This window comes from Lipotes vexillifer, unplaced genomic scaffold, assembly GCF_000442215.2.
Source record: "Lipotes vexillifer unplaced genomic scaffold, Lipotes_vexillifer_v1.1 scaffold2000, whole genome shotgun sequence".
In the NCBI taxonomy this organism is placed as follows: domain Eukaryota; kingdom Metazoa; phylum Chordata; class Mammalia; order Artiodactyla; family Lipotidae; genus Lipotes; species Lipotes vexillifer.
This window is the reverse complement of record NW_006770731.1, coordinates 5898-33574: the sequence shown is the minus strand read 5'-3', so window position 1 is coordinate 33574 and position 27677 is coordinate 5898. Positions and strand designations below refer to the sequence as shown.

The 27677-nt window shown below is 34.5% G+C and overlaps 1 protein-coding gene across 8 annotated transcripts in view; it reads left to right on the top strand.

Annotated features, from left to right (window-relative positions):
• DYNC1I2 (dynein cytoplasmic 1 intermediate chain 2) overlaps nt 1-25443 on the top strand; it is a 48810-nt gene extending 23367 nt beyond the window's left edge. For 5 of the 8 annotated variants that reach the window (XM_007446335.1, XM_007446338.1, XM_007446333.1 and 2 more), the window contains 11 exons: nt 8742-8837; nt 9066-9228; nt 9341-9440; nt 9930-10055; nt 10951-11097; nt 11461-11574; nt 11892-12025; nt 12915-13059; nt 20940-21080; nt 23153-23278; nt 24806-25438. In XM_007446335.1, the coding sequence (XP_007446397.1) occupies nt 8742-8837; nt 9066-9228; nt 9341-9440; nt 9930-10055; nt 10951-11097; nt 11461-11574; nt 11892-12025; nt 12915-13059; nt 20940-21080; nt 23153-23278; nt 24806-24919 (1406 nt within the window). In that variant the 3' untranslated portion in view covers nt 24920-25438. Of the gene's footprint in view, nt 1-8741; nt 8838-9065; nt 9229-9340; nt 9441-9929; nt 10056-10950; nt 11098-11460; nt 11575-11891; nt 12026-12914; nt 13060-20939; nt 21081-23152; nt 23279-24805 lie in introns of all 8 variants that reach the window. The other 3 variants (XM_007446337.1, XM_007446340.1, XM_007446339.1) reach the window with 3 other exon arrangements.
• The last annotated feature ends 2234 nt before the right edge of the window (nt 25444-27677 follow it).

Here is a 27677-nt window from a genome sequence, read left to right as displayed (position 1 = left end):
CCAAAAAAAAAAAAAAAAAAGAAGACAGGAGAGATAAAGTGTTGAACTACCAGTATGGAAAAAACTAATACTGTAGGATTCTATAATTTCCAGAAAATATTATTTTATTAACTAGTATATTCAAGTGTTATAGTGTCTGTCTTTTGGGAGCTACATTGTTAGATATGTTAACTCAGAAAGTGAGTAAAATAGCCAAAATGAGGGTATAGTGACTCATTTAAAAAATAAATTAGGCTTTTTTTCCTTCTAATAATAATTTGGAGATTTAGCTTTACTTTGAGATGCTTTTTGGATTGTTTGAAATGTAAAGCATTCTGAAGCTATTTTGGGTAATACCTATTATAATACACCTATAATTAGTTTAAGTGAAGACTTCCATTTAAAAAAATTTTTTTTTTTTTTTAATAATTGTAGTAGTGTATCATAGAGAATTTAGAGAAGACAGAAAGGGTAGGAAGTGTCTGTTATACCACTGTGTAATAGCCATTTGTTTCTAGTCTGTTTTTCATGATATATTTTTTTCAAAAATTATATATGTATACATAAACACACAAAAACATACGTATATACACACATATGGTTTTATATCCTACTTGAAATTTGCATTTTTAATTGCTTATTTTTGACATGCATATAAATTTTAAAGTGTGAATATGTGACAGTGTCTTTGAACTAATTTGAATGTATAGCTACATAGTATATGCCTGGCAGTTTTCAAAAAAATTTTTTTTCCCATTTTTATTTTTCAAGTAGTTGGAAAATTTAAAAGATTGTGATTTGTAAAGTAAGCTGATGACCCGGAAGTTCAAGATAAACTATTTTTTTCACTTTGAAATTATTTAGGGCAAGGCTTTTAGTGTTATCGTACTTCAGCTTCTTTGCCAAATTTTGCATGAGTATAGGGATTGTTTCTTCTTCATTGCTGTAATGCCTGATTTGAATAGTGTATGGCATGTAGTGAGTACAAACTCAGTAAATATTTGGTGAAGGAATTAATTGCTTTTACTTACTCAGGAGAATGATTTACTTACTTGGGATTTTTTTTTTTTTCATGCCTTTACTCTGGAAGTAACTGCTGGGAAAATAGGTTATTTTCAAGTGTTAATGCTACAACATAATTATTGATGAAATTGGGTGAAAAGGCACTTAGTCTGAGTTCTTGGTTTTAATATGGTCATATCATGTTCTAATCATTATTTGCTCTTAGATCCATATATGAAACATACATTCTCCTTTATAGCCTTCTTGAATTCCATGATGACATAGTATATAGATATAAACATGTGCTGTTATTTTATGTTTTATGTATCCCTCTGAATGCTGTGAACAAAACTGGACCTTTTAGCATGTTTCAAATATATTATCTTAGCTACTTGTTTTAACGGTTCTTCAAACCTCACGTTCAAATTGATGACTGAAAATTTTAACAGCAAAGAATGCCCACTACATATCAGGTATAGTGTAAGGCACTTTACATTACCTCTAATCCTCTTACCAAAACCTTGAGAGTTAAATATCGGTTCTGTTTACATATGAAGAAGCTGAAGCTGAAAGAGATAGCTTATCAAGGGTCACATAGCTAGTAGCTAAGATTCTAAACCAAGTCTGACTGATTGCAAGGTGTGCTTTCTCTCTCATGCTGCCACTGAAGCAGCACTTTCATGCTTTTATGATAGTCACCTATGGTAAGAAATTCAATTTATATTACAGTCTAGTACAAACATAGATACAGATGTGTACAGCTGTCCCTTGAATTTCACAAGCTCACTTTACACCACATTGGGAGGTGGTGTCCACCAGAGCAGAGAGCTCCTTCCCTGGGAACTACACACAGCATCTCGGCAGAAAGCTGCCATAGCTTTGAACTGTGTCTCTGAGCATCTGTGCTGTATTTATTTTGTGCATCCGTTAACAAGATGTGTCTAAAGTAGTTACTTCTTCAATTTACACCACTTCAGCTTAAGAAAGAAAGGTTTCATAGGATTGCTCTACTTTCGAATAGTGGGGGGAACTTGTAACTGATACAGAAGTTTTATGAAATAACACCTTTTCTGCTCTTGCTATATTTCATTTTTTTCAGTGTTGACCATAATACACTAAATTTATTGGCTTAGACCTGTAGTTTGAAAATTACTTCATTAAAAGATAGCATGGCTTAGTTAACTTATTTATCGATAAATTTGCAGCAGGATAATATTTTATAGTGATTGGCTAAGAGAAATGAATAAACAGCTTTGATCTTTTATGGTGTTAAATAGAATTTTTCTTATCCTCACTGATAGAAGGTGAATGTGGCAAGATGGGTGAACTGAGCCCAGTTTCTAATGGGTGTGTCTGTATTAGCACCACTATCTTTAAAATTTTCCTGTGTGGACTAGACTTAGATGTTAGTTTTATAAAGGTCCACGTTTATTCATTTGCAACAAGAATTCACAGATTCTGCAAGTTTATTGAGTATATGCTATATACTCAATTATTTCTTTGTTTTTTTTAGTTTCAGGTTGAGGTATGTAAGTGAAGGAGAATGAGAAATGTACCCCAATACCATGGAGCCATCCTTAGCCTTTGGAACTATTTATAAAAATGAAATCATTTCCTCTCTATATCATTACAATTATTTTCACATCCAGGGCTCTTACATTGTTTCTTTTCCTAATTTGTAGAGGTTCTAGAAAGAGGGAAAGAAAAAAAAACCTGAACTTAAGGTTTTATAATGAAAACACTTTGTGCATAACTGTACTTCTGCTTATCCATTGGTTTAATACAGTGCCTCTCAAACTTAGCCTGGTTGGCTCGCATTTAAGAATTATGTAACAAATTCTAAAACTCACCATGAGACAAAATTGCTGAAATCACAGTTTGAGTGTAACAGACAGTAAATTGAACTTGGGTAGGCAGTATAATTAGTGCAGAAGTAACGTGAGTTACCAAATTGAAGATAAAAATTGGTTTTAGGCTTAACTCTTTTTTTTCATTTTTTAAAAATGGCTGAATCTATTCTTTTAAAAAGCAATTTTTATTCTTCTTTTTTTCCTTTTTCCCCATTCTAGCCATCTTCTTTCAAGTTTACTCTGTAAGTTGGTAGTACCATTTCTGAACTGAGGTGCTTTGCTGTCTTAAAGCACCTACTGTGAATGAAATTGACAAGGAACATGTGACCTCAGTCAATTTTGTTCTCGGCAGGTAAAAGAACTTCTCATGGCAGGATGTGGTGCCCACAGATACACTCCTGGAAAAGTTACTTTCTTCTCTTTTAAAAGTTTTTAACTCTTTTGAAAATGGCGTTATTTTTTTCTTATTCACCTCGTCAGTATGGATTTTTTTTGTTGTTGTAAGTTTTAGACACAGATGTTTAAAGAGGAAGAAATTCCAAAGTTTAATCATCTTGTTTACACCTGAGGAAACTGAGACCCCAGGAAGTTCATTGATGACCCTATGGTCACAATATAAGAGAATATCAGACTACAGCCAGAACCTGGTTTTTGATTTCCAGTGAAGTGCTATGTTTCTCATATCATTCCACTTCCTTATCTTTGTGGAGTTTTGTAATTATTTTTGGTGTTGATTTAGTAGTCAGATATTCTTCCTCAGGTACGTGTTGATCAGCATTTATAATGTGTAGAAAAATGTTATATGTAAAATAGCTCTTAATTTTTTTATTGCATGATCTTAACATCTGGAATGCACACTTCCCAAGTAGACTAAATCTGTGGGCCTTCTGGTTTAATAGTACCCTTGTTTAAAATGGATTTTTAAAAAAAATCCTGGAATAAATAACACATGTAATAAATTAGTTTTAACCCTCAGAGAATCTGTGAGAATATAAAAATAATTGAAAATTGAAGCATTTATTCGTAACCTTGATTGAAAGACTTTAATCAGCATATCTGAAATTGTGGCCTCAGAAAAATGTAATATTTATGAGATCACAGATAACAGGATCTGTGTTAATGATGCCAATACTGCCTAAATAAAATCTGAATTTTACATAAAAAGAGACAATGTAGAGAGACAAATTCTGTGTTAAAGTAAATGTTATGTATAATTAAAGTATTACTCCCTTTTTATTTATCTTCCAAATTAGCATTAGATCTATATTCAAAATATTTCCCAATTAAAATTTTCCCTTGTTGAAGATCTAAATTATTAAGGAAATCCAAGTGACCTTGCATCTGATTCTGGGTGTTTAAAAAAATTAAAAAAAATAAAAAATAAATAAAAAATAAAAATAAAAAAAATAAAATAAAAGGAATGAATTCCATTGATACATTCATGAAGTTTTGTCCTAATATAAGATTTTTTTAATATTGATTTTAAAGAGTAAGGTATAAGAAAATGAAATTATGGACAAATGGATCGAAATGAAGTGATTCAAAAGGATGTGAATCCAGAAAAGAAAGGATTATTTTCAAAATATTAAAGGAAAATCATTCATATCTAACATGTATTTTTCAACTTATGATTGAAGCATTTCCCTCTAATATTCTCATTTTGTTTGTGAAGTTATTTATAAGTTGAATTTTTGTAAATTATATTTTTATATGCAACACATTTCCTGAGTTTTGGAACTCAGTGGCAACTTCCTTTGTATCATGAGAAATCAGACTACTCTGTAAATTAGAAATTCTTCGTAAGATATTAAAGTATCTTAAAATACAGTACACCAGTATGATGAAACTAGTTAATAAATTTATAGACAACAAATGTATTTCCTAAACGACATTAATGCCCCGATGATGAGATTTATTTTTGACCTCATACTGAGCATTAATTGTGATAAGTGATAGAATAAAGAGTATCAGTGTTTAGTGAGGATTTTCTAGGATCTTTCATATTACCTGTTAAATATGTTGTAATATTTTAAAGTAATTCAAAGCATGTTTTGTGGCTTATTCTTAGATGTCTCTTAAATGTATTGTGACATACAGATGAGAAAACTTGCTCTGAAGACTCCTTCCTTCAGCTTAACAAAAGCCACCCATTTCACAGATGATTTAACTTTGATTAACCTACTCCACTGTAACAGATTATTCCAACAACTGGAATTTCATTCTTTGGTGTTATTTCTAGGTGCAGCTTAATTTACAAAACTGCTTTTCTTTCCGTCTCACCAAAATACATCACAATTTTGATGTGAACTCAGTAAAAGTTCAGTGGTTCATTAAACCTAGTCTTAGCATTCATTGACAAGAGATTTGTCATTTTAAAAGTAACTGCTACTTTTATGCATTCTTTACTGCTCAGTTTATAACCTTAGATTCCCTGTCAGAGAAAGCATGGAGTTAACCACTTAGCATATTGCGATGAATATTCATCAATAAATTGATGTGACATGGCAGTCCCATTTTTCAGTCTTCCTGCATTGTTGCAGTCTTTTTTAGTTTTAAATATAGATAATCATGTAATAGGGACTAGCCTAGAAAATCTTTAGAATTGTAATACTATATTTTTGGTCTAATAATATAGTATTATTAACATAATACTATATGTTAATAGGTTTTTAGTAACTAATTGTATTAGTTTTTAATAAGAGAAGTGTATTTGTTTCAGAGGAACAGTCTCTAATCTGATGTTACTGATGTTAGGCATTTTTTGCCAAATATTTGGTATATATAGATAATCAGCTTTATAATAAAAATACTGTTTTGTACTTTTAAAGAACAGATCATTTTTGTAATGTTCCTGGAATTTTTATTTAGCTTAGTCATTTTTATGAAGCTTGGGTTTATCATAGTTTTTAATCAGTTTTTAATTCATCTAGAAAGAGAGCTATATACATTCATTCTAAAATAAAATCCTGAAAACAAGTATTTAAATAGATTATACTCATTCAAACACAACTAAAGTAATCTATATGGGCAAGTTAGCATGGCAAATGCCATAAAGTAGGCAGATACAGATCACTGTTTACCATACTTCATCTACATTTTAAATTTTAAAAGGAAAAGAGTGTCTATAAGCACGATCTTTTCTGTTAAATATATAGATTATGAGGTCACTTAGCACTGAAGTACCGACCATATGCATTATGACAGGAATTTGACACCTGTCATTGGAAATGGTACTTGGAAACCATATAATGCAACAAAGTTGAGGGAGGGAAATATGATGTGGATAGGAGGCTGTAATTTATAATTCACAGTGCTTAAGAATGACTTGTCCAGGGTGACTCAGATTCCCTATCTTTGATTTTAGGATTTACATACAGTGAACCCTACTAGTCAACAAAATGGATTAAGATAACTGACAGTATTAGCAGAAAATACATATTTTCAGACTTAATTTTCTTATAGATAATTTATAAATTTATTTATTTTTGGCTGTGTTGGGTCTTCGTTGCTGCGCGCGGGCTTCCTCTAGTTGTGGCGAGTGGGGCTACTCCTCGTTGCGGTGCATGGGCTTCTCATTGCGGTGGCTTCTCTTGCTGCAGAGTATGGGCTCTAGGCGCACAGGCTCAGTAGTTGTGGTGCACAGGCTTAGTTGCTCCACGGCATGTGGGATCTTCCTGGACCAGGGCTCGAACCCGTGTCCCCTGCCTTGGCAGGTGGATTCTTAACCACTGCACCATCAGGGAAGTCCCCAGACTTAATTTTTAATTGAAGTAAATATCCTGTTATTCTAAAAGTCAACTTATAAGTACAATTAAATTATTTTATTACATTACACTGGCAAGTGACTTTATGTTAGAATTTCATTGTAATGTTGGAGCAGTACATTATAGAAGAATTGTTACCAGTTACACTATTTTCAGATTAATAATCCGTTGTATATGAGAATTCATCTAAAAAGGAGTACTGTCTTTCTGTTTTTCTATGTGATTATTTTGCCCCAAAAAAAAGCTTTCATTTTTTTAAGTAGCACAAAAGCTGTAATTGGCATGCTTTGTAAGGAAGTGTCAGTGTGCAAGAGAGTGGCGATCACTAAGAATTCTTTTACGTGTTCTTTCCCCTTTGCACCACCGCCTCCTCAGCGGGGTCACTGAGATCACTAGCTTTTCTTGAAATGGCCATTTTCACTGGCAGGTGCATTATACCCTGTATTTTCAGATTGTTTTTCCATTCTGAATGTTTGGCAGGTTGATTGCTCTGGCTGCATTGACGGAGAAAGGGCTGACAAATGCGGTTGGGCTGGCTGAAAAGACAGTGATTACTGTTTTCCTTTGTGGCTGATTGAGGCCCTTGAAAGGAAAAATTTTAACCTTCACCATTTGGTTCAAAAGTATGAGCATATATTGAAATCATTCGTGCCATTTATCCTAGTTCTGTAAACTTGTCAGAACGTAAAAATCGCTCAATTTCAAGCAATGTAGGATTGGCATACGTCATTATCATTTTGATTAAGTTGGAGGTTGTATCATTGTGTGCAGTATACAGTGTCATTTAAAGCTTTCTTTCCTACAGGTACAGTTACAATTTTATTGCTTATACTGTAGAGTTAGAAAGATTTTCATAGCTCTCCAAACCTAACACTATGTGTGTGGTTTGGCAGCTGGTGTGGCCTACAAGCTGCATTTTGTTTGCAGGGTAAAGGCTTATCTGTAGGCCTCCTGGAGTGTGGGTAATTGCACAGGCTCGCCATTGGGGAGAGACAGGATTGGAAGCAGTCAAGCGGAAGAATGTTATGCCATCCCATTGCCACCTTGTAGCAGAAAGACACAATCCCAGCAGTGCCATCTGGTTGTTGCTATCTAGTCAGCTGGCCTGGCTGCTGGGACCATGACTTGGCAGCTGGTTCCCATCCTTGACTATTCTTTATGTCGTATGTATGCGTGTTTTAGATAATTTTGAACATAGGTCGGGGAAATGACTATAACTAACAAGTAAAGTCCCCTTACTGAATGGGCTCTTATTACTTGAGATGCGCTTTGCTGCAGACGCCTGCTGCCATTCCCTCATAGACAAATGACACATCTGTTTAGGCAATAAAAATAAGCATTTGCTTAATAAAAATCCATCTCAGTATGTAGTGAAAGAGAAGGTAGGCAGAGTTGTATGTTCTAGAACATTTTAAAATAAGTAATTTAAAGTTATTTCCTGGTTTGGGGGTATAAGGGGAGATTTAATAATTTTTAAAAGTCTTATAAACATTGTATATTATCTCAATATGTATTTTTATTCAAGTTAAGAAAATATTATGTTAAGTGCTTATTGCCACATCATGTAACAGTAGATAATGAGACTTGCATTTAAAATGACAGAATAGAAAATGTGGTCTCATAGCTATTATCTTTAAAATCTGCCTCTCAAATAGCAACCTGAGAGTTAATGTAAGCCGTCTTTATGCCATATGAAGACCCATTAGACACTGATGGTTTCAGATCACAAGTAAGCAGCCAGCTCTGTAGGCTATTTTAGACATTTGATTTTCTTCATTTTACAGCATTAATGTGTCAGCATGCTACATAAAACTATGTAGGAGTTGCATGTTGTTCTGTCTAGAATGATAAGTGCTTGCAAGCTTTTAGAGATTTCCATGAGGGACTCATCCTAGTTGCTTATATATCTTATTTCAGTTTATGTTGTTACAGAATTTGATATGACTATTGCTGAGTTACCACATAGGTATGTATAAAAACCAAGAAGTTTCACTTAATTCTTTTTTTAAAATTGTATTGATAAAATTTATATTGTTTGTACTCTTTTGCTTTTATCTAAAGAGTTGTGATACTTTCTGAAATAATTACCTCAAGAGTTAGCAGTTATTTTCATGAAAATAATTTTTGTGTTATTCTGTTTTTTCAGATGAAGAGGAAGAAGATGACGTAGTGACTCCTAAACCACCTATTGAACCTGAGGAAGAGAAAACTTTAAAGAAAGATGAAGAAAGTGAGAGTAAAGGTATCTTAAAGAATTCAACTTTAAAATAAAATAATTTAAAAATTTTTGTTGATTCCTGTTAAGACTGCTTTTATTATTTATATATTAAAGGAGAATAAAATGCTCTAAATCAAAGAGGTGAATCTGCTTGGAAAAAAATGAGTGGCATTCATTGACGCAAATTGTGATAGTGAGGTGACATGATTTGAGTGGCATAAATCCGACTTCAGAAAACTGTTTGTCTCACAGCCCCCCCGCACGAGCTGACTGAAGAAGAAAAGCAGCAAATCTTGCACTCTGAGGAGTTTTTAAGTTTCTTTGACCATTCTACAAGAATTGTAGAAAGAGCTCTTTCTGAGCAGATTAACATCTTCTTTGACTACAGTGGAAGAGATTTGGAAGACAAAGAAGGGTAATGTTTAATTGCTAAAATTATGGGTCCAGCAATGTTAAATTACTTTAAGATTAAGAGTGGGAAGTTATAACACAGTTGTTGGGTTTTTTTTTTTCGTCTTTTTCTGTAGAGAGATTCAAGCAGGTGCTAAACTGTCATTAAATCGACAATTTTTTGACGAACGTTGGTCAAAGCATCGGGTTGTTAGTTGTTTGGATTGGTCATCTCAGGTAAATTATAACATAATTGGTTGCTATTAACTTATTTTTGAATTCCAGTAAGCAGGTAGTTTTAATTGTGGAAACTTCGTTTAATTAAATCAGTGTATATTATTGAAAATTACAATGGATGATGGTTCTAAGGTTATGGTTGTCTTATGTACTTAGGAAGAAAGGATTGGAAACACTATATTTAAAAATCAAGAGTTTATTTATGCCACAGCCCAGTTTTACTAATTTTAATTGCTCACCAAATCCTTTGGATAGAATTGCAACACATATTTTAATAAAATATTTTAACATTAAAACATTTAAAATAACTAAACTAATTTAAAGTTTTACTAATGTTCCAGCAAGCATAACTCTAGAGATATATTTCTTGGTGAAGTGTTAGTAATTTGTATTTTCAGAATAATTTAATAATAACAGTTGAGTAACTAGGAAGGTAAAACAGTTCTCATTATGCATAGCGTTTTTTTCCCACTTGATTCTTGCGAGCAGTATCCAGAGTTACTTGTGGCTTCCTATAATAACAACGAAGATGCTCCTCATGAGCCTGATGGTGTGGCCCTTGTATGGAATATGAAATACAAAAAAACTACTCCAGAGTATGTGTTTCACTGCCAGGTAAGATGGTCTTTTAGCAGTCTTTCCCAAGTTTAAGAATTCACTAATGAATTTAGACAAGTGCCTTTCTTCTTTTCTTGTCAACATAATGATTTCATTGGATTGGCATTTACTAAACCACCCCATATTTGCAAACAGATGTTAACGAAAAACTGAAGACTTCTCAGTTCAACATGATCTGTGTTTTCTAGCTTTTCTGACATCTCTTATGTTTAATCACACCTAAAGTCCTTTGCAGTTGTGATTTTCTGTTATTGTGATTGATCGTATAAAAGGAATCTTTCATAAAATGTCTTTTCTACAGGGAGTTTCTCAGGAACTTATTTGCTGAATATACAATTAGATGGTTGGCCCACTGAATTACTTATACATGGCCTGAGGAGTTGGAACTAGATAGTTTTAAGTAGAAACATATGTTTGAAGTAGGAAACAGATGCAGATTTTTAAAGTGGATTTAGTGGGAGGTTAGAATTTGCAAGCCTTTCTGGTTGCATAAGTTATAATCTTTTAATAATATCATAATTCTGCAAAAACACTTAACTGAATCAAAACTAGCATATACTCTGTTGTCAGATTACTGTCAGAAGCTAAAGTAGAGCCAGTTATCTTCTGATTTAATGATGTAATCAAATTAAATAATTTTTGCTTTCTTCGATAAATTGCTTAAACATTTCTGTAAACAATCATTACATTTGACTTTTAAGCAAAACTATTCTAAAGCTGTATCTTATGTTCTAAAGCAAAATGAAATTTTTAAGTATATTTATTTACTGGTTTTTTATAATCTCTGATACTTTACAATAAAGGGGAAAATGTTTTGGATATAGATTTATTTTTATAACTTGTCATGCTTCTTCCATTTGAACCTTAAATATAAAAATCTTGCTATTTGCAGTCAGCCGTTATGTCTGCTACATTTGCAAAATTTCATCCAAATCTGGTTGTTGGTGGTACATATTCAGGCCAGATTGTGCTGTGGGATAACCGTAGCAATAAAAGAACTCCAGTGCAAAGAACTCCACTGTCAGCTGCAGCACACACAGTAAGTAAAGGGGTTATTTCCATTAGATTTCTGTCTTCTTTCACCATTAAATACTTAGTAGTGTCCATCAGAGTAGTCTCAAAATGTGTTTCCTTTGATGTGTGAATTTCTCATCATTTAGCAACCAAAATTGAAGGCTTTTTTTTTTCTTTGTATATTTGGAAATCTATTTTATTAGAAACTCATCTCTCTTCTGAGATAATGTTTTGCTAATCTACGAAATAGCATCGAATTTCACATTAAAAATGCCGTCAAGATATGAGACTGGATATGAAACAGAATACCTGTGCTTATACAGTAAAAATTATTTCATTTTTTTTTTGGTCAAATAATCCCAGAAAACTTTAATATCTCTTTCTTTAGCATCCTGTATATTGTGTAAATGTTGTTGGAACACAGAACGCTCACAATCTGATTAGTATCTCTACTGATGGAAAAATTTGTTCATGGAGTCTGGACATGCTTTCCCATCCACAGGTAGGTTAAACTTGGAAAGCTCTGAAATTTTGAGGCAAATATTGGTATTTTTTTTAAGTCTATGTAAACCGTAGCTTATGTTTTTCATGAATGTTTTATAATAGTATTATAGTAATAGTTTATAAATCTAAACATGTATAAATGTAGTTTGTGGTGTATATACTTCATTTTCAAACCTGCTTCATTTAATCAAACTAAATTTATATAAGTAGTATAGTAAAATAATTGTTTACAAACTAATTAAGACTAGAAAATTTTCTTTAAAAAATTAAAAATGATAAGTTTACAAAATAATTTACTCAATTTTTTCTGTGTAGGATAGCATGGAATTGGTTCATAAACAGTCAAAGGCAGTCGCTGTGACATCTATGTCCTTCCCTGTTGGAGATGTCAACAACTTCGTTGTTGGGAGTGAAGAAGGTTCTGTGTACACAGCATGCCGCCATGGCAGGTAAATCTAAACTGGAATTTACAATTATTTAAAATTCTCTCTTGAATAATCATATTAAAACAAATTGCCTCTTATTCAAGTAGAAATCTGTCCTAGAGCCACTCGTTATTTGTGACAAATTATTTAAATTCAGGTATATAAAATTAAAACTTAAATACTTTTTTAAAATAAAAGGTTATTTTGGATCATGATGTGTTCTGGATTTTGAGGGTTGTGGTGTGTTGTGATTTTTGTACGTGTGGATGTGCTCACAAAAGTTAGTGGTAGGAAGTAGCATTCAGCAATTACAAATACAAAATGCACATGCCACATACTGACCTTTAAAGTTGTAAATAAGATTTTCAGCTGTTTTTCCATCTTGATTTATTTGGACTTTGAGCCTTAGTTCAGTCCTCCTGATAATCGCACAGTAATGTCACATACACGTTTTAAATTGACTAGTATTTCTCCTGCTCTTCAACCTGTTTTGAAATTGTCTAGCTGTACCTTATCAATTGCTTCCTTTAAAAAAAAACTGAGTGTCCAGATTTCATCTCAGGTACAGAACACCTTCACTTCAAAGCTTTTGATTTAAAAGTAGCCCAGATTCTCTCTCTTACATGTAGCATTCATTTGTCTCTATTCCACCACCTCAGAACCTCAGATATTGGACTTTTGATTTCTGTCATCAATAGCATGATGTTTATGGTTCCAAAATGTACTTAACCACTTTAGTAGCCTTATCAAATCTGGATAGGTAACACTCAACATAATTATTCTTATGTGTTACGAGCACAGAGTTAAGTTTGTTGAAATTATGTCAAAGTGTAATAAATAAACCCATGATAACATATATTTATAAGTGCTCAACTTACAAGAGATTTCCCTATTTTCACTCTTAATGAAACAGCAAAGCTGGAATCAGTGAGATGTTCGAGGGACATCAAGGACCAATTACTGGCATTCATTGTCATGCAGCTGTTGGAGCAGTGGACTTCTCACATCTTTTTGTCACTTCATCATTTGACTGGACAGTAAAACTTTGGACAACTAAGGTATCTAAAAACAGATGTCTAGTCAAGTACTCAGGTTTCTGACACAAGGTGGTGCTCTATTACTACATGGGAAAGACAAAAAGCCTCCTAATAGCTTAGAATGATTTACTGATAGATCAAACCTAATAAGTTACATAGAACATGAGTGAACAACTAGATGTTGAAGTTTTCTTAAAAGTATGCTGACAAGTGTGGTAATCCCACACATGACCCAAGACCAATTTTCCCACCACTTCAGGCTTTTCAAGCACAGAACTGCTTACCCTGAACTGAGTTGGAGGAAAAGCCGCTGAGGTTCTCACATGGCACTCACGTAGCTGCCCTGTAGCCCAACACAAAAGCTGTGCATTTGCTCTTTGAAGAGCTTTTAGAGGCTGTTCAGAACTGCATTGGCTCACAGAGCTGATGGAAACCGGAGAAAAGAGATAAAACCTGAGGTGCAGTAAGTCTTATACAGTGAGACTATACATCATAAACTGGAATCATTAAGAAAGTATTGTGTAAATACTTCTGTGTAAATATATATGGATGCATGTATATTTTTGTTTTCTGCAATACATAATTTAAATAGTTTGTTTGGGTTTTAATAAGCTTTGAAAAACCATTTATGTTATAAAGTGCTTCCGATACTACAGCAATTCCAGATAGATGTGACATTGCCATGCCTCATTGAAAGTCTCAAGGCAAATCCAGGTAGGGAACATTTCTTCCTGTGATAGGCCTTGTAGTTTCATTTGACTCCATTTAAAAATTAAAGTGCCTTGACTTTTTTGTCTGGCTTTTCTGCAGTATCACATTGCTGCTGGCAAAGCTGCATACTTGAAATATCAGATTCTATTTAAATTAAGTTAAATTTTAAGCTGTGTTTTTTCATGTTTCCGTCTGCCTTATCCTAACTTTATTTGATTCTTTAATTTCTTTGAGAAAACCTAGTGGTCCTAAGAGATATTCTTCACTATTACAGTGGAACTCATTTATCAAATGCTGGCTTCAGAAATCAGGGATGAACTCACTATTCACTCTTGTCCTTTCTTGATGCTTTCTTAGCGAGTTAGAAAACTTTCTCTTAAAATTGAACGTTTTCAGGTTTGGGATTAATTAGCAGGCATAAAAATAGCATTTAAGTCTAATGAAGGAAAACATTAAATAGTGCTTAACACAGTGTCTAGCATGATAGGCACTTAACAATATTCATTCAGTTCCTCCTTTTCCTCTTCATGGAGATCAGACGCTCGGTTTGAATGCATATACTGTCAATCATCTGTTTTCTTTCCTGGATTGTTCTTGAATATTTTTTTTTTTTCGAATGAGATTTATACAGTGGCAAAAGGTAGAGGTAGAAGATTCTCACAGTCACCAGCAAAGAAACGCATAATCCAGCTAGTAAAACCAAAGCAAGATGCAGAATTGGAAAGATGAAGCCAACTCTCTCTCTCTAGGCTGTAGGCAGCTACGTAAGTGGCTAGATTTCTGGTTATGCTTTCACCTGAGTAGTCCTTTATAGAGACACAGGAAATGTTACATCTTTCTTAGATTTTTGGCCAGCTTCCTTTTTCAGTAATTGAAAAGAATCTTTTATCTATTTGTAGATTTATTATTTTTAATATCTCAGGGCTTCAGTTTACCATCCTTCTTTTATCTTTAAATATGAGGCTTCCATTCTTACATATATTACCAAATAGGACTGGAAAATGAAGACTTCATCTTGCCTAAGCAAGAACAGAACTTATATTTATGATAGCAGACTGATTGATGCTTGCTTTTGTGGTACTACACAGCTGGTTGATTGGTGGTTGATATTTTTTGTTCCTGTATTTTGCTGTATTTCAACATAGAACTGCCTGCTGAATAAGAATGACAGCCAGGCATATCTCTTTCTTTGCTAATTGAGCTAGGCATTGCTTCCTTATGTGAGCTTCATATAGAAAACTCATTTATTCATTCAACTGTGATACATGGCTCTCCACTCCCCGGCCCCCCATGCATACATACCTCTCCAATGTTAGTGGCCAAAGGATAGGACAACACAGAACAGGGTGTTCTTATAGAATAGTAAGTACCCTGTAGAACTTTATCAGAAGATTTACCTTTTATTCTGACTTATCTTCACACAAATAGTTCTACTCTATGAAGGGTGGAGCAGCAACAGTCTGCTGAGTATTTTTTTTATTTGGCCACATTATGGCTCCCAAGGTCATTGTTTTGATCTTGGATTTATACTTCATAGTTAATTGTGTTGCTGGTATTCATTTTTTCCCTGAAAACTTGGTAGAGACTCTGTGCTCTCCAACACAATGATAATGAATAATGGGCAAGGTTTTAAAATAATCTCTTCTTAAAGACATTGTTCCAGTTCCATTTTAAGCTTTTTACACCAGTATCTTCACATTCATGAATTTAACAGACTTTAAATGTTTTTCTTTGCCTTTACTTTTTAAGTGTTTTCTGACTCTAGGAATTGAGCCCCCATAAACTGGGAGAACGAATCGTTAGATATTGCTGTGTCTTTGTATCCTTTAAGATCTGTCTCTGCCCCAATAGCGAAACAAGATTCTTTCTTTTTCTCCTTTTCTATAAGTCCTCTAAAAAATCCCTAGAAATCTCAATTTGTTACTGCCTCAAATTTAGTTTCAAGTAATCTACTTCTGTCATCTGCTTCTAATTTTTGCAGAGTCAGGAATTTTAATGTAGTGACAGAGTTCTGGATCATCAAATTGTTTACTTTTTTGAACTCAGTTATTTTTAGTAAAGAAGATGAAGATAGATTGTTTTCCACATTTTGGTGAAGGTTAATTTAAACGAGCCAGGACATTGCTTCTAATATATTTGAAGGACACTGTTAACTTTTTAAAATACCAGATTTGAAAATTCACAACAGAAACACTTTGGAAGTCCTGAAAAATGGTAGCAAGAATATGTGAGGAGTAGAAGCTTCTTGAAGGTAACTTGAGGATTCCATAAGCACTTGATTAGGGATAGACCTGATAAATGAGCTTAATATTCCGACCACATTTAACCATACTTGTTACAGATTACTCTCAAAATATAGTAATTATTTATTTGGAGGGCAAAATGTTTTAATGTATGCACAGTATATTCCAGGCTCAACACTTATTTGAAAAGCTTTAACCTTTTTAACTATTAGAAAATACCATAGTAACTTGTTGGCCAGTGTCCAGCCTGTCCTTTGCATAGTCAGAAACTCAATTTTGTCAGTCTACTAGATTTGATTAGCTATGGTGTGCTGACTAGAACTCACAGGCTTCTAAGACACTGATGCATTGGAGAAGGTCAATTTATTAATTTACAATGAGAAACAACTGCCAGAAGGCCTAAATACTCATGCTCGCCTGACCAGCTCATTGCTTCCCTGTAGACAACCCACACGGGAAGCCAAATTATAATCAGAAGGTTGCTTGGTTAGCAAGGAATTGGAACAAAAGATTTCTGATTTGAATGTTTAGTGGCATCAAGCAAAGACAGCATGATTCATTCATCTTCACATAGAGGTAACCCTGCCATGGGTGGTAATCCTCAGGATCCATTGACTGAGATGCTGTCTCCTGAGCAGTGCTTGAATTGGGCAGTCTTCATTTTTCTTATAAGACTGCTTCTGTATATTTCCATTGCTTTTAATAGACACATTCCTTCTGAAAAAGTTAGTATCTTCCATCAGGTTATATAGGAAGGTATTTCCGCCCTTAGAATTGTTTCTTTTTAATGAGAATCTGTTTATTTCTGTGCCGATCCAAGTGAGGACATACTCACTTCCCATTTCTCTGGAGAGCACCTCACTGTTATGTTCATGGATTTACTATAGGGACTCTTTTGGTTATTAGTCTAGAACTCCCCAGTTACCCCAGAAAAATACAGAATTACTGTATTAGTTTCCTGGGGCTGCTGTAACAAATTGCCACAAACTGGGTAACTTGAAATAACAGAAAGTTATTCTCTCACAAGAGGCTAGAAGTCTGAAATCAAGGTGTTAGCAAGGTTGGTTACTTTTGGAGGCTCTAAGGAAGAATCTGTTCCTCTTTCCATGCCTCTTTTCTAGTTTTTGGTGGTTGCCAGCAATCTTGTGCTTTTTGGCTTCCAGCTGCATCACTCCAGTTTCTGCCTCTGTCATTGCATGGAGCTTTTCCTACTTGCCTCTGTCCAAATTTCTCTCTTCTTTTAAGACAACAGTCGTGCTAGATTTAGGGCCTACTCTAAGCAGTATAACCTCAGCTTAATTACATCTGCAAAGACCCTTTTTCCAATATCGACACATTTACAGGTTCCACATAGACTTGAATTTGGCAGGGGGCTGGGAGTGGGGGAACACTATTTAACCCATTACTGTAAAGAGCTCAGAAAAAAATATGGTTTGTCCCTTGACCATACAGTGTTTATTTATTTATTCACTGTACTAGAATGAGTTACCTTTGATTATTCAAATGCTATCTATTGTTCAAAGAATGATACATTCTTTTGATTCATTCTTTTGAAAAATATGTTTGCAAACCTTTTGTTTATAAGAATTTTAGAGCTGCAGTGACCTTTAGACATCATGTAGTTCAGTAATTCTCAGTTTTGGTCACATTAGAATCACCTTGGCAATTTTTAAAAATTCTAGTGCTCACCTGGCACCCCAGACTGATTAAATCATAATATCTAAAGAGACTCAGGCAACAGCATAATTTTGAAAATCCCTCCAGGGTTAGCGGGATTACAATGTATAGTCAAGGTTCAGAACCACTGATAACCTTTGTTTTGTAAATAAGGAAATAGGGGCCTGGAATGATGAAGTGACTTCTCCAAAGCCTTAAAACTAGTTATTGGTAGCCCTGAGATAAGAGTTTATATCTTACGCCTCTCTTCAGCTCTTTCCTGCTGCCTCTCTTCCATTTAGGCAGAAGTTCTCTTCAAGTTAAGAAAAAGTATTACTATTAAAAAGTACTTCAAATGATCCATTTGGGATTTTAATTTGCAGTATCATATATAAAATTAATATATTATGAAACAGTTTTGGTGTTGTATGTGTGCTTTCTTTCTCTTTGAGGGGGAAGAATTGTTAATCCTTGGATGACTGTGTTTTTTAAATTAAACTTGAAAAAAATTACAAAGGTTTCTAATTACATTTAAAATTTGGGAACATGTTGCCATTTATTGTATTTTTATTTTTAATATAATCTTTTACCCAGTTATAATGCATCCTGCTTTTTGCCTCTGGCTGCATCACAGTTCACCTAATAGATGAAATATTTAATAATTTCCTGAGCTATTCAGCAATCTTCTTTTTCACTTGAGATATAATTTTATGTAAGTTTTAATCTAATTTGTATATAACATTTTTCATATTTTATAAAAAATGGAATCATATGTACTTATTTATATCTGGCTTCTTTTGTTCAACATTATATTTGTGAGAGTCATTCCATATTGTTGAAAGTAGTTATAGATTGTTTATTCTCTCAGATATATACTATTCCCTTATGTAAATATACCATAATTTGTCCATTCTTCTGCTGATGGTATTTGGGTTGATTGTAGTTTGGGGTTGTTATGGATAATGCTGCTGTGAGCATAGTTGTAGGTGTCTTTTGATGGCCACAAGCGCTCATTTCTGTTGGGCATATACTTAGGAGGGAAGTACTTGGCCATAAGGTACACATGCACTCTGCTTTAGTTGATACTGCCAAGCAAATTTCTAAAATAGTTTTACCAGTTTATAATTCACCAGTGGCATATGAAAGTTTTCCTTGCTTACCTTGCTGACACTTGGTATTTTCTGCCTTTTTTTTCATTTTAATTACTCTGATGGGTATAGTTGTATTGCAGTTTGGTTTTCATTGGTATTACTTTGAGACTGAAGAGGTTATCTTAAGCTCCTTTCCATGTGTTTATTGGCCATTTCTTGAAGTGCCTGTTTAAGTCTGCCCATTTTTCTGATAATCCCTTCTTTAAAAATAAAACATTAATTTAAAAAATCTTGTAGACCAATACAGATTCTTATAGAGTCGAGCATGTGCACATGACTGTGAACAACTTCTCTTTTAAGTCTTCGATGAGAGACCATAAAATTGCCTAAAATTGGGATTTTCTTGAAGAAGTATACAATTGCCTCAGGATTTACAGGTCTTAAAACAGTGTTTCTTAATCGTTGTTGTGCATCAGAATCTCTAGTGGAGCAACACCAAAAAGACTGATGAAGTACATTGAGGGTGGGGCCCTGCATCTGGAGTTTTTAAAAACTCTGCAGATGATTGTGATACTCATCCCAAGTTGAAAACTACCTCAGAGGGAGACTTCACTTGGCATTGTTGCCAAGGAGAGTTATAGGAAAATAATGATCTTAAGAAGGAAAAAAAACCTCTTAGTTTCTGTTTTTAGCTTACTTATAAGTTTTGTTAAAATTTTTGTTTTCTTAATTACAAACAGACATTTTTGGCTATTAAGATAATCATGCAGTTGACATTTACTGTGAAAATTTTTAATTTATAATTTTAAACTTTTTATTATAGAAAATTCCCACTAGATTCAAAAGCAGAAAGAGGAGTATAACAAAACCATTGTACTCATTTTTGTTGGTTATTGTCTAGTAGTGAAATGAGTTTTTCTCTACATTTAAGAGGAAGGGAATGGCAAGGTTAGCTTTTCTGGTTTCATAGTCTAGGTTAAAGCTCTTCTGGGTTTTTTGCAAAGTGGGTATATATCCCTCTATCTTGTACTTTCTGAAATGTACCTTTTACCGTTCCTCTCCACCACCTTTATCTGAACCTTCTCTTTGCTTTGTCCCTATTGTGCCATATTCCACAACTTGGATTCTATTCCTGGCAGTTTCTTTTTGGTGAGACTGTCTTGAAAAGGGAGCTTTGATTTGTTAATTTTCCAAGTTTATCAGGCTCAGACTGCATCGTTAGACCTTACTTATACCACACTGGAGTCTGCCTGCAATTATTTATAAATCGAATTCTGTTGAACTCCCTCCCAGTCTCTGCTCCTGCTCTCAGACTGACCCCCACACTGTACAGTGAGCACCCGCTGTGGACTGTGAGGCTCTTCTATTCTCCAGCTGTCAGAAGCCCTCGTGCCTTCCCATACTTCTTCCCGTACAGATGTACTGTGCAGATCTCATAGTAGTCCAAGTATTGTTTCCACCTGCTTACATTTGGATCTTTGTCTCCTGATTTTGTTGTAGATGTTGTCTGTGAATCTTTGGTTTTGCTATCCTCATTGCTTTGTCTGGGTTTATGGGGAGATTTAGAGGAGATTCAAAAAGTACACTGCCATTGCTCCCATCTTTCCAGAATCCTCTCATTGAAATGTTTTTAAAGCACATTCTCTTCCTTTTTTAAAACAGTATGGTGTCTACAAGTTAAACAGAAAATGCAATCCAGTCATTGATTTTGTTTTTTAATTAATTTATTTAATTTATTTATTTTTGGCTGTGTTGGGTCTTTGTTGCTGCGCGCAGGCTTTCTCTAGTTGCAGTGAGCGGGGGCTCCTCTTCGTTGCAGTGCATGGGCTTCTCATTGCGGTGGCTTCTCTTGTTACGGAACATGGGCTCTAGGCTCATGGGCTTCAGTAGTTGTGGCTCACAGGCTCTAGAGCACAGGCTTAGTAGTTGTGGCACACGGGCTTAGCTGCTTCGCGGCATGTGGGATCTTCCCAGGCCAGTGATCGAACCTATGTCCCCTGCATTAGCAGGCAGATTTTTAACCACTGCGCCACCAGGGAACCACAGTCATTGATTCTTAGTTCATAACTCCAGGTAATTCTTTAGTGAAACAAATTATAGGAACTTTTTCTAGGCTGAGTTAAGTATCATAAAATGTTATCATACCTGTTGAATGTATGTCATATTTTGACTGTGCTAAAAATCAACTTTTCCCTTTCAGAATAACAAGCCTTTGTACTCATTTGAAGATAATTCAGACTATGTTTATGATGTTATGTGGTCACCCACCCACCCAGCCCTGTTTGCCTGTGTGGATGGCATGGGTAGGCTGGATTTGTGGAATCTCAATAATGACACAGAGGTGAGCAGGAAAATAAGAAAAATTGCACTGAAAAATAGAAAATTGGAGATTTATTGAATAATTTGTGAAATTCCTTTTATCCCAAGAAATGTAAAAGGACTCTGTGATTGTAGCTTCATCACAAAGAAACCAAATAAGCTTTGTACCCTAAATAATAAACACCATGCTGTGCAGAACTGAAGGGAGAAATATTGTTGCCAAGAGGACTGGGGCATTTCCTTTTACTTCTAAATAGCACTATCCTGTCTCTAATGTCCTGACAAAGTCTCATTCATAAGGCAACTGGGATATTTTTGATTCATAGGCTAGAAAGCAGATAGTTTCAGATTGTTGACATATCTTAGCCTTAATTCTGAATTTCTAAATTTTCTCTTAGCCTTGATAGAATTGTATATTATCCATAAATATTAGTCTTAGGCTGACTTATTTGAATGAAGCAAAACGTATTTTGATGATTTGTTCCATGAAACACTGAAAACAGTGTTACTGTTACTATAAAATTAATATAGAAATCATCAAATTTCCTAACTGCTATACTAAAATGAGTTATTAGGAATGAAATTTAACTGCAGCTATTATTTATGTTTAACCAGGTTTATTTTTACCAATGTGGAGAGGCTTGAAGTGTTCTTAGAGTTCTGTATTGCTGTGTGGTGGTAAGAAGTAATGTTAGCAGTTCTGCCAATAAAAGTTTTTGAGGAGAAAGTCTCTTGGTGCCTTCCCCCACAGCCCACTCTTTCCCACATCTCTTCATATTTCTAGTGGCAAGTGTCCAAAATCCCTTGAAGTAAATTAGTTGGTTATACAGGACAAGGAAATTATAGAATTTTAACACTGTGCTAACTCGTGCTATAGTAGTTTGAAGAGGAACATTGAGATACTGCTAGGGAAAGGTATTGACTGGCTAGATGACTGGACTTGATTATACATTTCTAGTTACTTCAAATGAGACCAGTTTTTTTTTCTTAATTTGGATTTTGGTGTTAGACATTTGTGGTCACAGTAAAATTTGGATCTTTTCTGTAATTTGCTAACTCAGAAAATATCTAAGTTATAATTTTTCTCTTAGAACAATTCTGGCACTCTAGAAGTTTAAATTAATCATTTGAGGATGACTCGTGTCAAATAGTAGGATTATTTTTTATTTATTTATTTATTTATTTTTTCCTTGCGTTATGCGGGCCTCTCACTGTTGTGGCCTCTCCCATTTGCGGAGCACAGGCTCCGGACGCGCAGGCTCAGTGGCCATGGCTCACGGGCCCAGCCGCTCCGCGGCATGTGGGATCTTCCCGAAACGGGGCACGAACCCGCGTCTCCTGCATCGGCAGGCGGACTCTCAAGCACTGCGCCACCAGGGAAGCCCAGGATTATTTTTAATCAGATTTCAAAAACTTAAAAATTATTGTGATACTGTTCTGAGTCAAACATTGAAGGTTTGCTCCATGCGTGGCAAATAATTTCTTTTTCCTTAGCACAGCAGAGGGTACAGTCAGATTCCAGGGGATGGTGCCACTGTGTTGGTGACATCATCCTGCCCTGCTCCAGACAGTTCATGGGAACAGGGGCTTTGGAAAGACCCATACTGCATCTTTAGTATGAACTGTTTCTGGCAACTGTGGATCAAATCACAGGTTTTAGCTAACAGAGATGCAAGCTACAAAAGTAATTCCTGTCCTCTAAAATTGAACCATAATCTGTTTATGAGGGCTTTTGAGATGTTTCTTTAAGTGAGGTTTTGGCCATCTGTTTTCAAATGCCTTGACTTCTTAAAGAAGTTAAAACAACAAAGAATCCTTTATTAAAGAGAAGATCTTTCAAAATGATGTATCCAGTCATGTGAAAATTTCTTATATAAGAACTTAAGTTATTTTCCCAAACCATTTTCAAGGATTGACTATAATGTCCTTCAGAATGTATCACTGAACAGGAAGAAAGTCAGGAAAATTCTCTATCTAGTTTCATATTTGTTTTTAAAAATGTAGCCAGATTGAAAGAAAGAAGAATTAGTTTTACATGTTTATAGAAGTCCTGATGAAACTTTTAACACTGCACTATATTTTAAATGACTTTAGGTGCCAACTGCCAGCATTTCTGTGGAGGGTAATCCTGCTCTTAATCGTGTAAGATGGACCCATTCTGGAAGAGAGATTGCCGTGGGTGATTCTGAAGGACAGATTGTTATATATGATGTGGGAGAGGTATGAGGCTCACTGCCTATAATTTTGACACATCTATTTAGCTTTCACAGCATTGCGGTGGCAGTATCTTTGTGGCAAAAACTAGTCTTTGAAGTTCATGAATTGATAAAACTTACTTTTCACTATAGAAGCAACTCTTGAGATTAATTTTCTTTCTAAACTGAATGTCCTGTGTCCCCATGCAGCAGATTTTGAGGGTAGTATCATATGTTGGAAGTACTTCAAGCATGCATTGCTGGAAATTAGAAATTCTTCAGGCAGAAGAAATTCAGAGTTATAGTTGGATTTGGGGGCTTTACAGAATTGTTATTGAGATAAGATTTTTTTTTCTGTATTCATAGATTTCTTTGGGCCAGGTAGTGGAAATCAAAAGTAGTATCTTTTAAGAGTTCTCTGGTAACTATGTGAAATGTCAATCTTGACTCCTTGAGCCTTGTTGCAAAGCCATTATTATTGAACCCAACAGGATGACTTGCAGCTCTCTCATCTTTACTGTTTGGGTTGACTGTACATGATGCTCAGGAGTGATTTCCTCATGTTTTAGTCCTGGCTAGCACCTTATTCACTCTTTCTTTTGCTATGCCTTATGATTCCCCATTCACTCTGGAAACCCCACAGCCTCTAGCAGTTAGATCTGGAGGGAGGTAGAGTGAATCATTTAGAACAGCCAGTTGAACTACTCTGTATCTGCACTATCCAACGTGGTAGCCACTGGCCACATTTGGCTATTGAACACTTAAAATGTGGCTAGAACAACTGAAGAACTGAATTTTTTATTTTATTTAATTTTAAGTAATTTAAATGTAAATAGTCACATTTGTCTGGTAGCTACCATATTGGGTATCACTGTCCAATCTAGTCTAAAGTCATACGGTAGATTTAGAAGCAGGCACATCCATTTGCCACACTGAATGTTTTGTGCCCTAATGTGGCATGCCAGATTCCTCAAATATTATAATGACAGCTGTCAAAAATTTTTGGTTATTGGACTGCTTTAGTGAGGCAAAAGTATCACAAATCTCCTTTCCCCTTTTGCTATTGGTACATCACTAAAGTGGTAAGAAGTAGCATACCTTTTGATGAAGATGGATTAAGATATCAGGAAGGGTTATCTTAGGTTCCAAACAAAAATAAACACAAGAAACCAGATCTTATGAACCATGCTTCACAAATTATTTTATACTAGGAATGGTGCAAGAAGTAAAAATTTTTCAGGACTTCCTGCCCACCAGCAAAATCCATGAGATAGTGCATAGGAGTTATATTTACAGAGCATCGTTGTCATTCTCTCTTGCACGGATGATGATAATAGCAAAATCATTTCTGAGGCTGTCACAACACACTTCCCAAACACTGTCTTTTGTTTTGAAATGTTATAAATCATTGCTATAGTCTCTGTAATTATGGAAAGGCCATTCAGGTCAATTATTACTTTTTAATGGGAAAAGTATTTGAAAACACTGAATAATAGTAGGTAAGATGATCTTTTATTTCAGTGTACATAAAACATTGTATTTCTTTTAACAGCAGATTGCTGTCCCCCGAAATGATGAATGGGCACGGTTTGGCCGAACACTTGCAGAAATTAACGCAAACCGAGCAGATGCAGAGGAGGAAGCAGCTGCCCGAATACCTGCTTAGCTCCTGAAAAGGGAATATGTAGCCGTAGTGGATTTGGGGAAGACTCTTAAGTAGATCCTAGAACTATTTGCATGCTTCTGTCTAAATGATAATTAAAAGGAAATTTCGTGGATTAAACTGTGGATTTAATGCAGCAAGCAAATCTTACAAAGTCCTTTTTTATATAACATGCATCTTGTTTTGGATTTGTGTCATTTTTAATGCAGCTGATTGACTTTACAGAATGCAGCCTTTTCTGAATTCTTATACACAGGTGTATATTTGGTATTCTTTTGAAGTCTTTTCAGCTTGTAACACTATATACAGTTGTTTCTAAAGCACAGATTAAGTCAGTTCTACATATTTTTAAATAATCACAATTCCCTCTTATACTGATAATGTTCTCACTAACCATAATATGTAGGAACATTGTTTTTTCTTAGCCATAGCATGAATACATCTATCCAGTTCCATTCTGATATTTTTTTTCTTTATAATTCATGTGATAACAATCTATAAATAAACACAAATATGCTTTAACTTTTCAAATTTTCATTTTGATTTACTCCTTGCAATTAAAATTTTATTAAATTCTGCTGCTTTTATAAAGTATCTTTTTTTCATCTCTTTCTTTAAGCTCCTGTTGTAAGCAGCCACCTCAAACCTCATAAAGCTTTGTGCCTTAAATATACCATATAGTATACTGTAGATCTCCCAGTGCATTATGAGCTGATGTCTAGATAATCTATGTCAGTGACAAAATTTTTCCTAGGTTAATTTTTGTTTTAATCCCTTTTTTCTTTCCATCTAAGATAATTTAAAGAATAAACAGAAAGCTGCCTATTATTTTCACTGATTGAGATTATATGTGAGCCCTCTGAGGCTGAAACCTCTTTTGAGAGAAATTGATTTTGTGGTTGCAGTAACCATGAAGGAAAGTGCTCAAATGAATTTTGTCATTGAATCAACTCCACATCTTGAGATCTGTTACTACAACCCTATCTATAAGCCTGAAAGGTAAGTGGCAGATATCTAAGAATTTGTGTTGCAGTCAACCTGTTTCAGGACTAGAGAAAAGGATTATGCTCAGATACTGAATTTATCCACTTTAAATTGTCCATTTCCTTGATCCTGACCTTTTGTCTTTCCAAAGTTTAACTGTCATTTATTCAACAGCATGAACTTTCCAGGAAGGAAGAGTAGATGCCAGATTTTGAACATTTTTGTTTAGTTTGATTTTCTTAAACTAACAAAGATCTGTTGGGAAATGAATTTTTAAGTAATTTATTCTTAACTATGAGTATTGTATAGTGTGAGGAATAATTGACCTGGAATATTAGACCCAAATTCTAATTCTAGCTCTGGCACTCATGGGAAGTGTGATTTTAGCCAACCAAGTCTTTCCATCTGACTTTTTTATTATCTAGGAAGTTAGGATTAGGATGATTTCTAAATTTCCTTCCAGCTCTAAAATTATTGATTGTAATTACTTCAGGCAGTTCTCTATTTTTATATATTCAGTTTTCAAAAGTTGACACCTCATAATTGCCTATTATATACAAAAGATTTTTTTTAATATCAGCAGGCAAATAAATAAGTTATCTCATGGTGATAATGTCTGTGAGTCAAAAATTCAGTTTAGCAGGGTAACACTGTCTTAGTATAGAATTCATGTAATCACTAAAATAGTTATTGCATTCTTGCCCACCATTTATATAAATGACTAGAAAAAGAGAAAACATAATTATGATTAAGGTTGGAAATCATGAGATGTGGCAAATCCAGCTGCTCATGGGATTCAAGTTGATGTATCCAATTGTGAAAGAATAAAATTGGTAAGTGTTTGTAAAATACTTCTCACCAAAGAGTTTTTGCTTTTTGGAAACAACTTTCCCTCCCCTCCCCAAAAATGCAGTGTGGACCTTTATCTTTGCCCATTTAACTTTAGTCTACATTTTTAAGAACACATGGATTTAATGTGAGGAACTGCCTTTTAAAAGTTGACTATGTAATAGCAAAAAAGAAAGTACTGAGGCTGTCAATATTGATATGAAATCTTCTGACAGATTAAGCTGACTAGAAAAGTGTTGCAGCTCTTCACTCTTTTAGAAATGAAAACCTTATAATTTAAAAAAATACCCACTTACAGGAATTGTACCTTATTTGTTACCTGTTATAGTTTTTTTCTGAGTGGGAAACAAGCCATAGCTTTCTGGCTAATTTCTTGTTTTGTGTTTATTGTTTGGTTGTTTTCTTTTTGAATGAGAAGTTAAAGATTATTGGTTGCCCTCATTTGTGTAGAGGAAGAATACTCAGTTTTGCAGACAATAATTAACTTGCAGTAAACCTCAGAAATACCCATTGTTTAGTATCATTTAAGCCAAAAAAATTAAAATTCATTGGTAGAAGCCATCTTCTGGTTTATTGATCCAGTTCCCTACAAAGTTTAGAAAATCTCTAGATATAAAATATTGTTGCAATGATGCTGAGATATTGCATATTGAAGGAATGGATGACTTAAAATTTAGGAGGAGGAACTAAAGGAAAGTAGTGTTAGGGATGGTCCTTGTCTTTCAATATTGTAAGAGCGTTGATTCATTCTGTTCTGTGCTAGTACTGATAGACTGTAACCTCTACCACTTGAACCACATGGAAAGGAAGGTGCTTGAATGAGTGAATGAAAATCTGTGAAGTGCACAATTTTTCATCTTTCCATTTTGTCGGGCAATGCTTTTTAAACGTCTTTCCCACAATCCTGGTATTTCAACATTGGCATTGT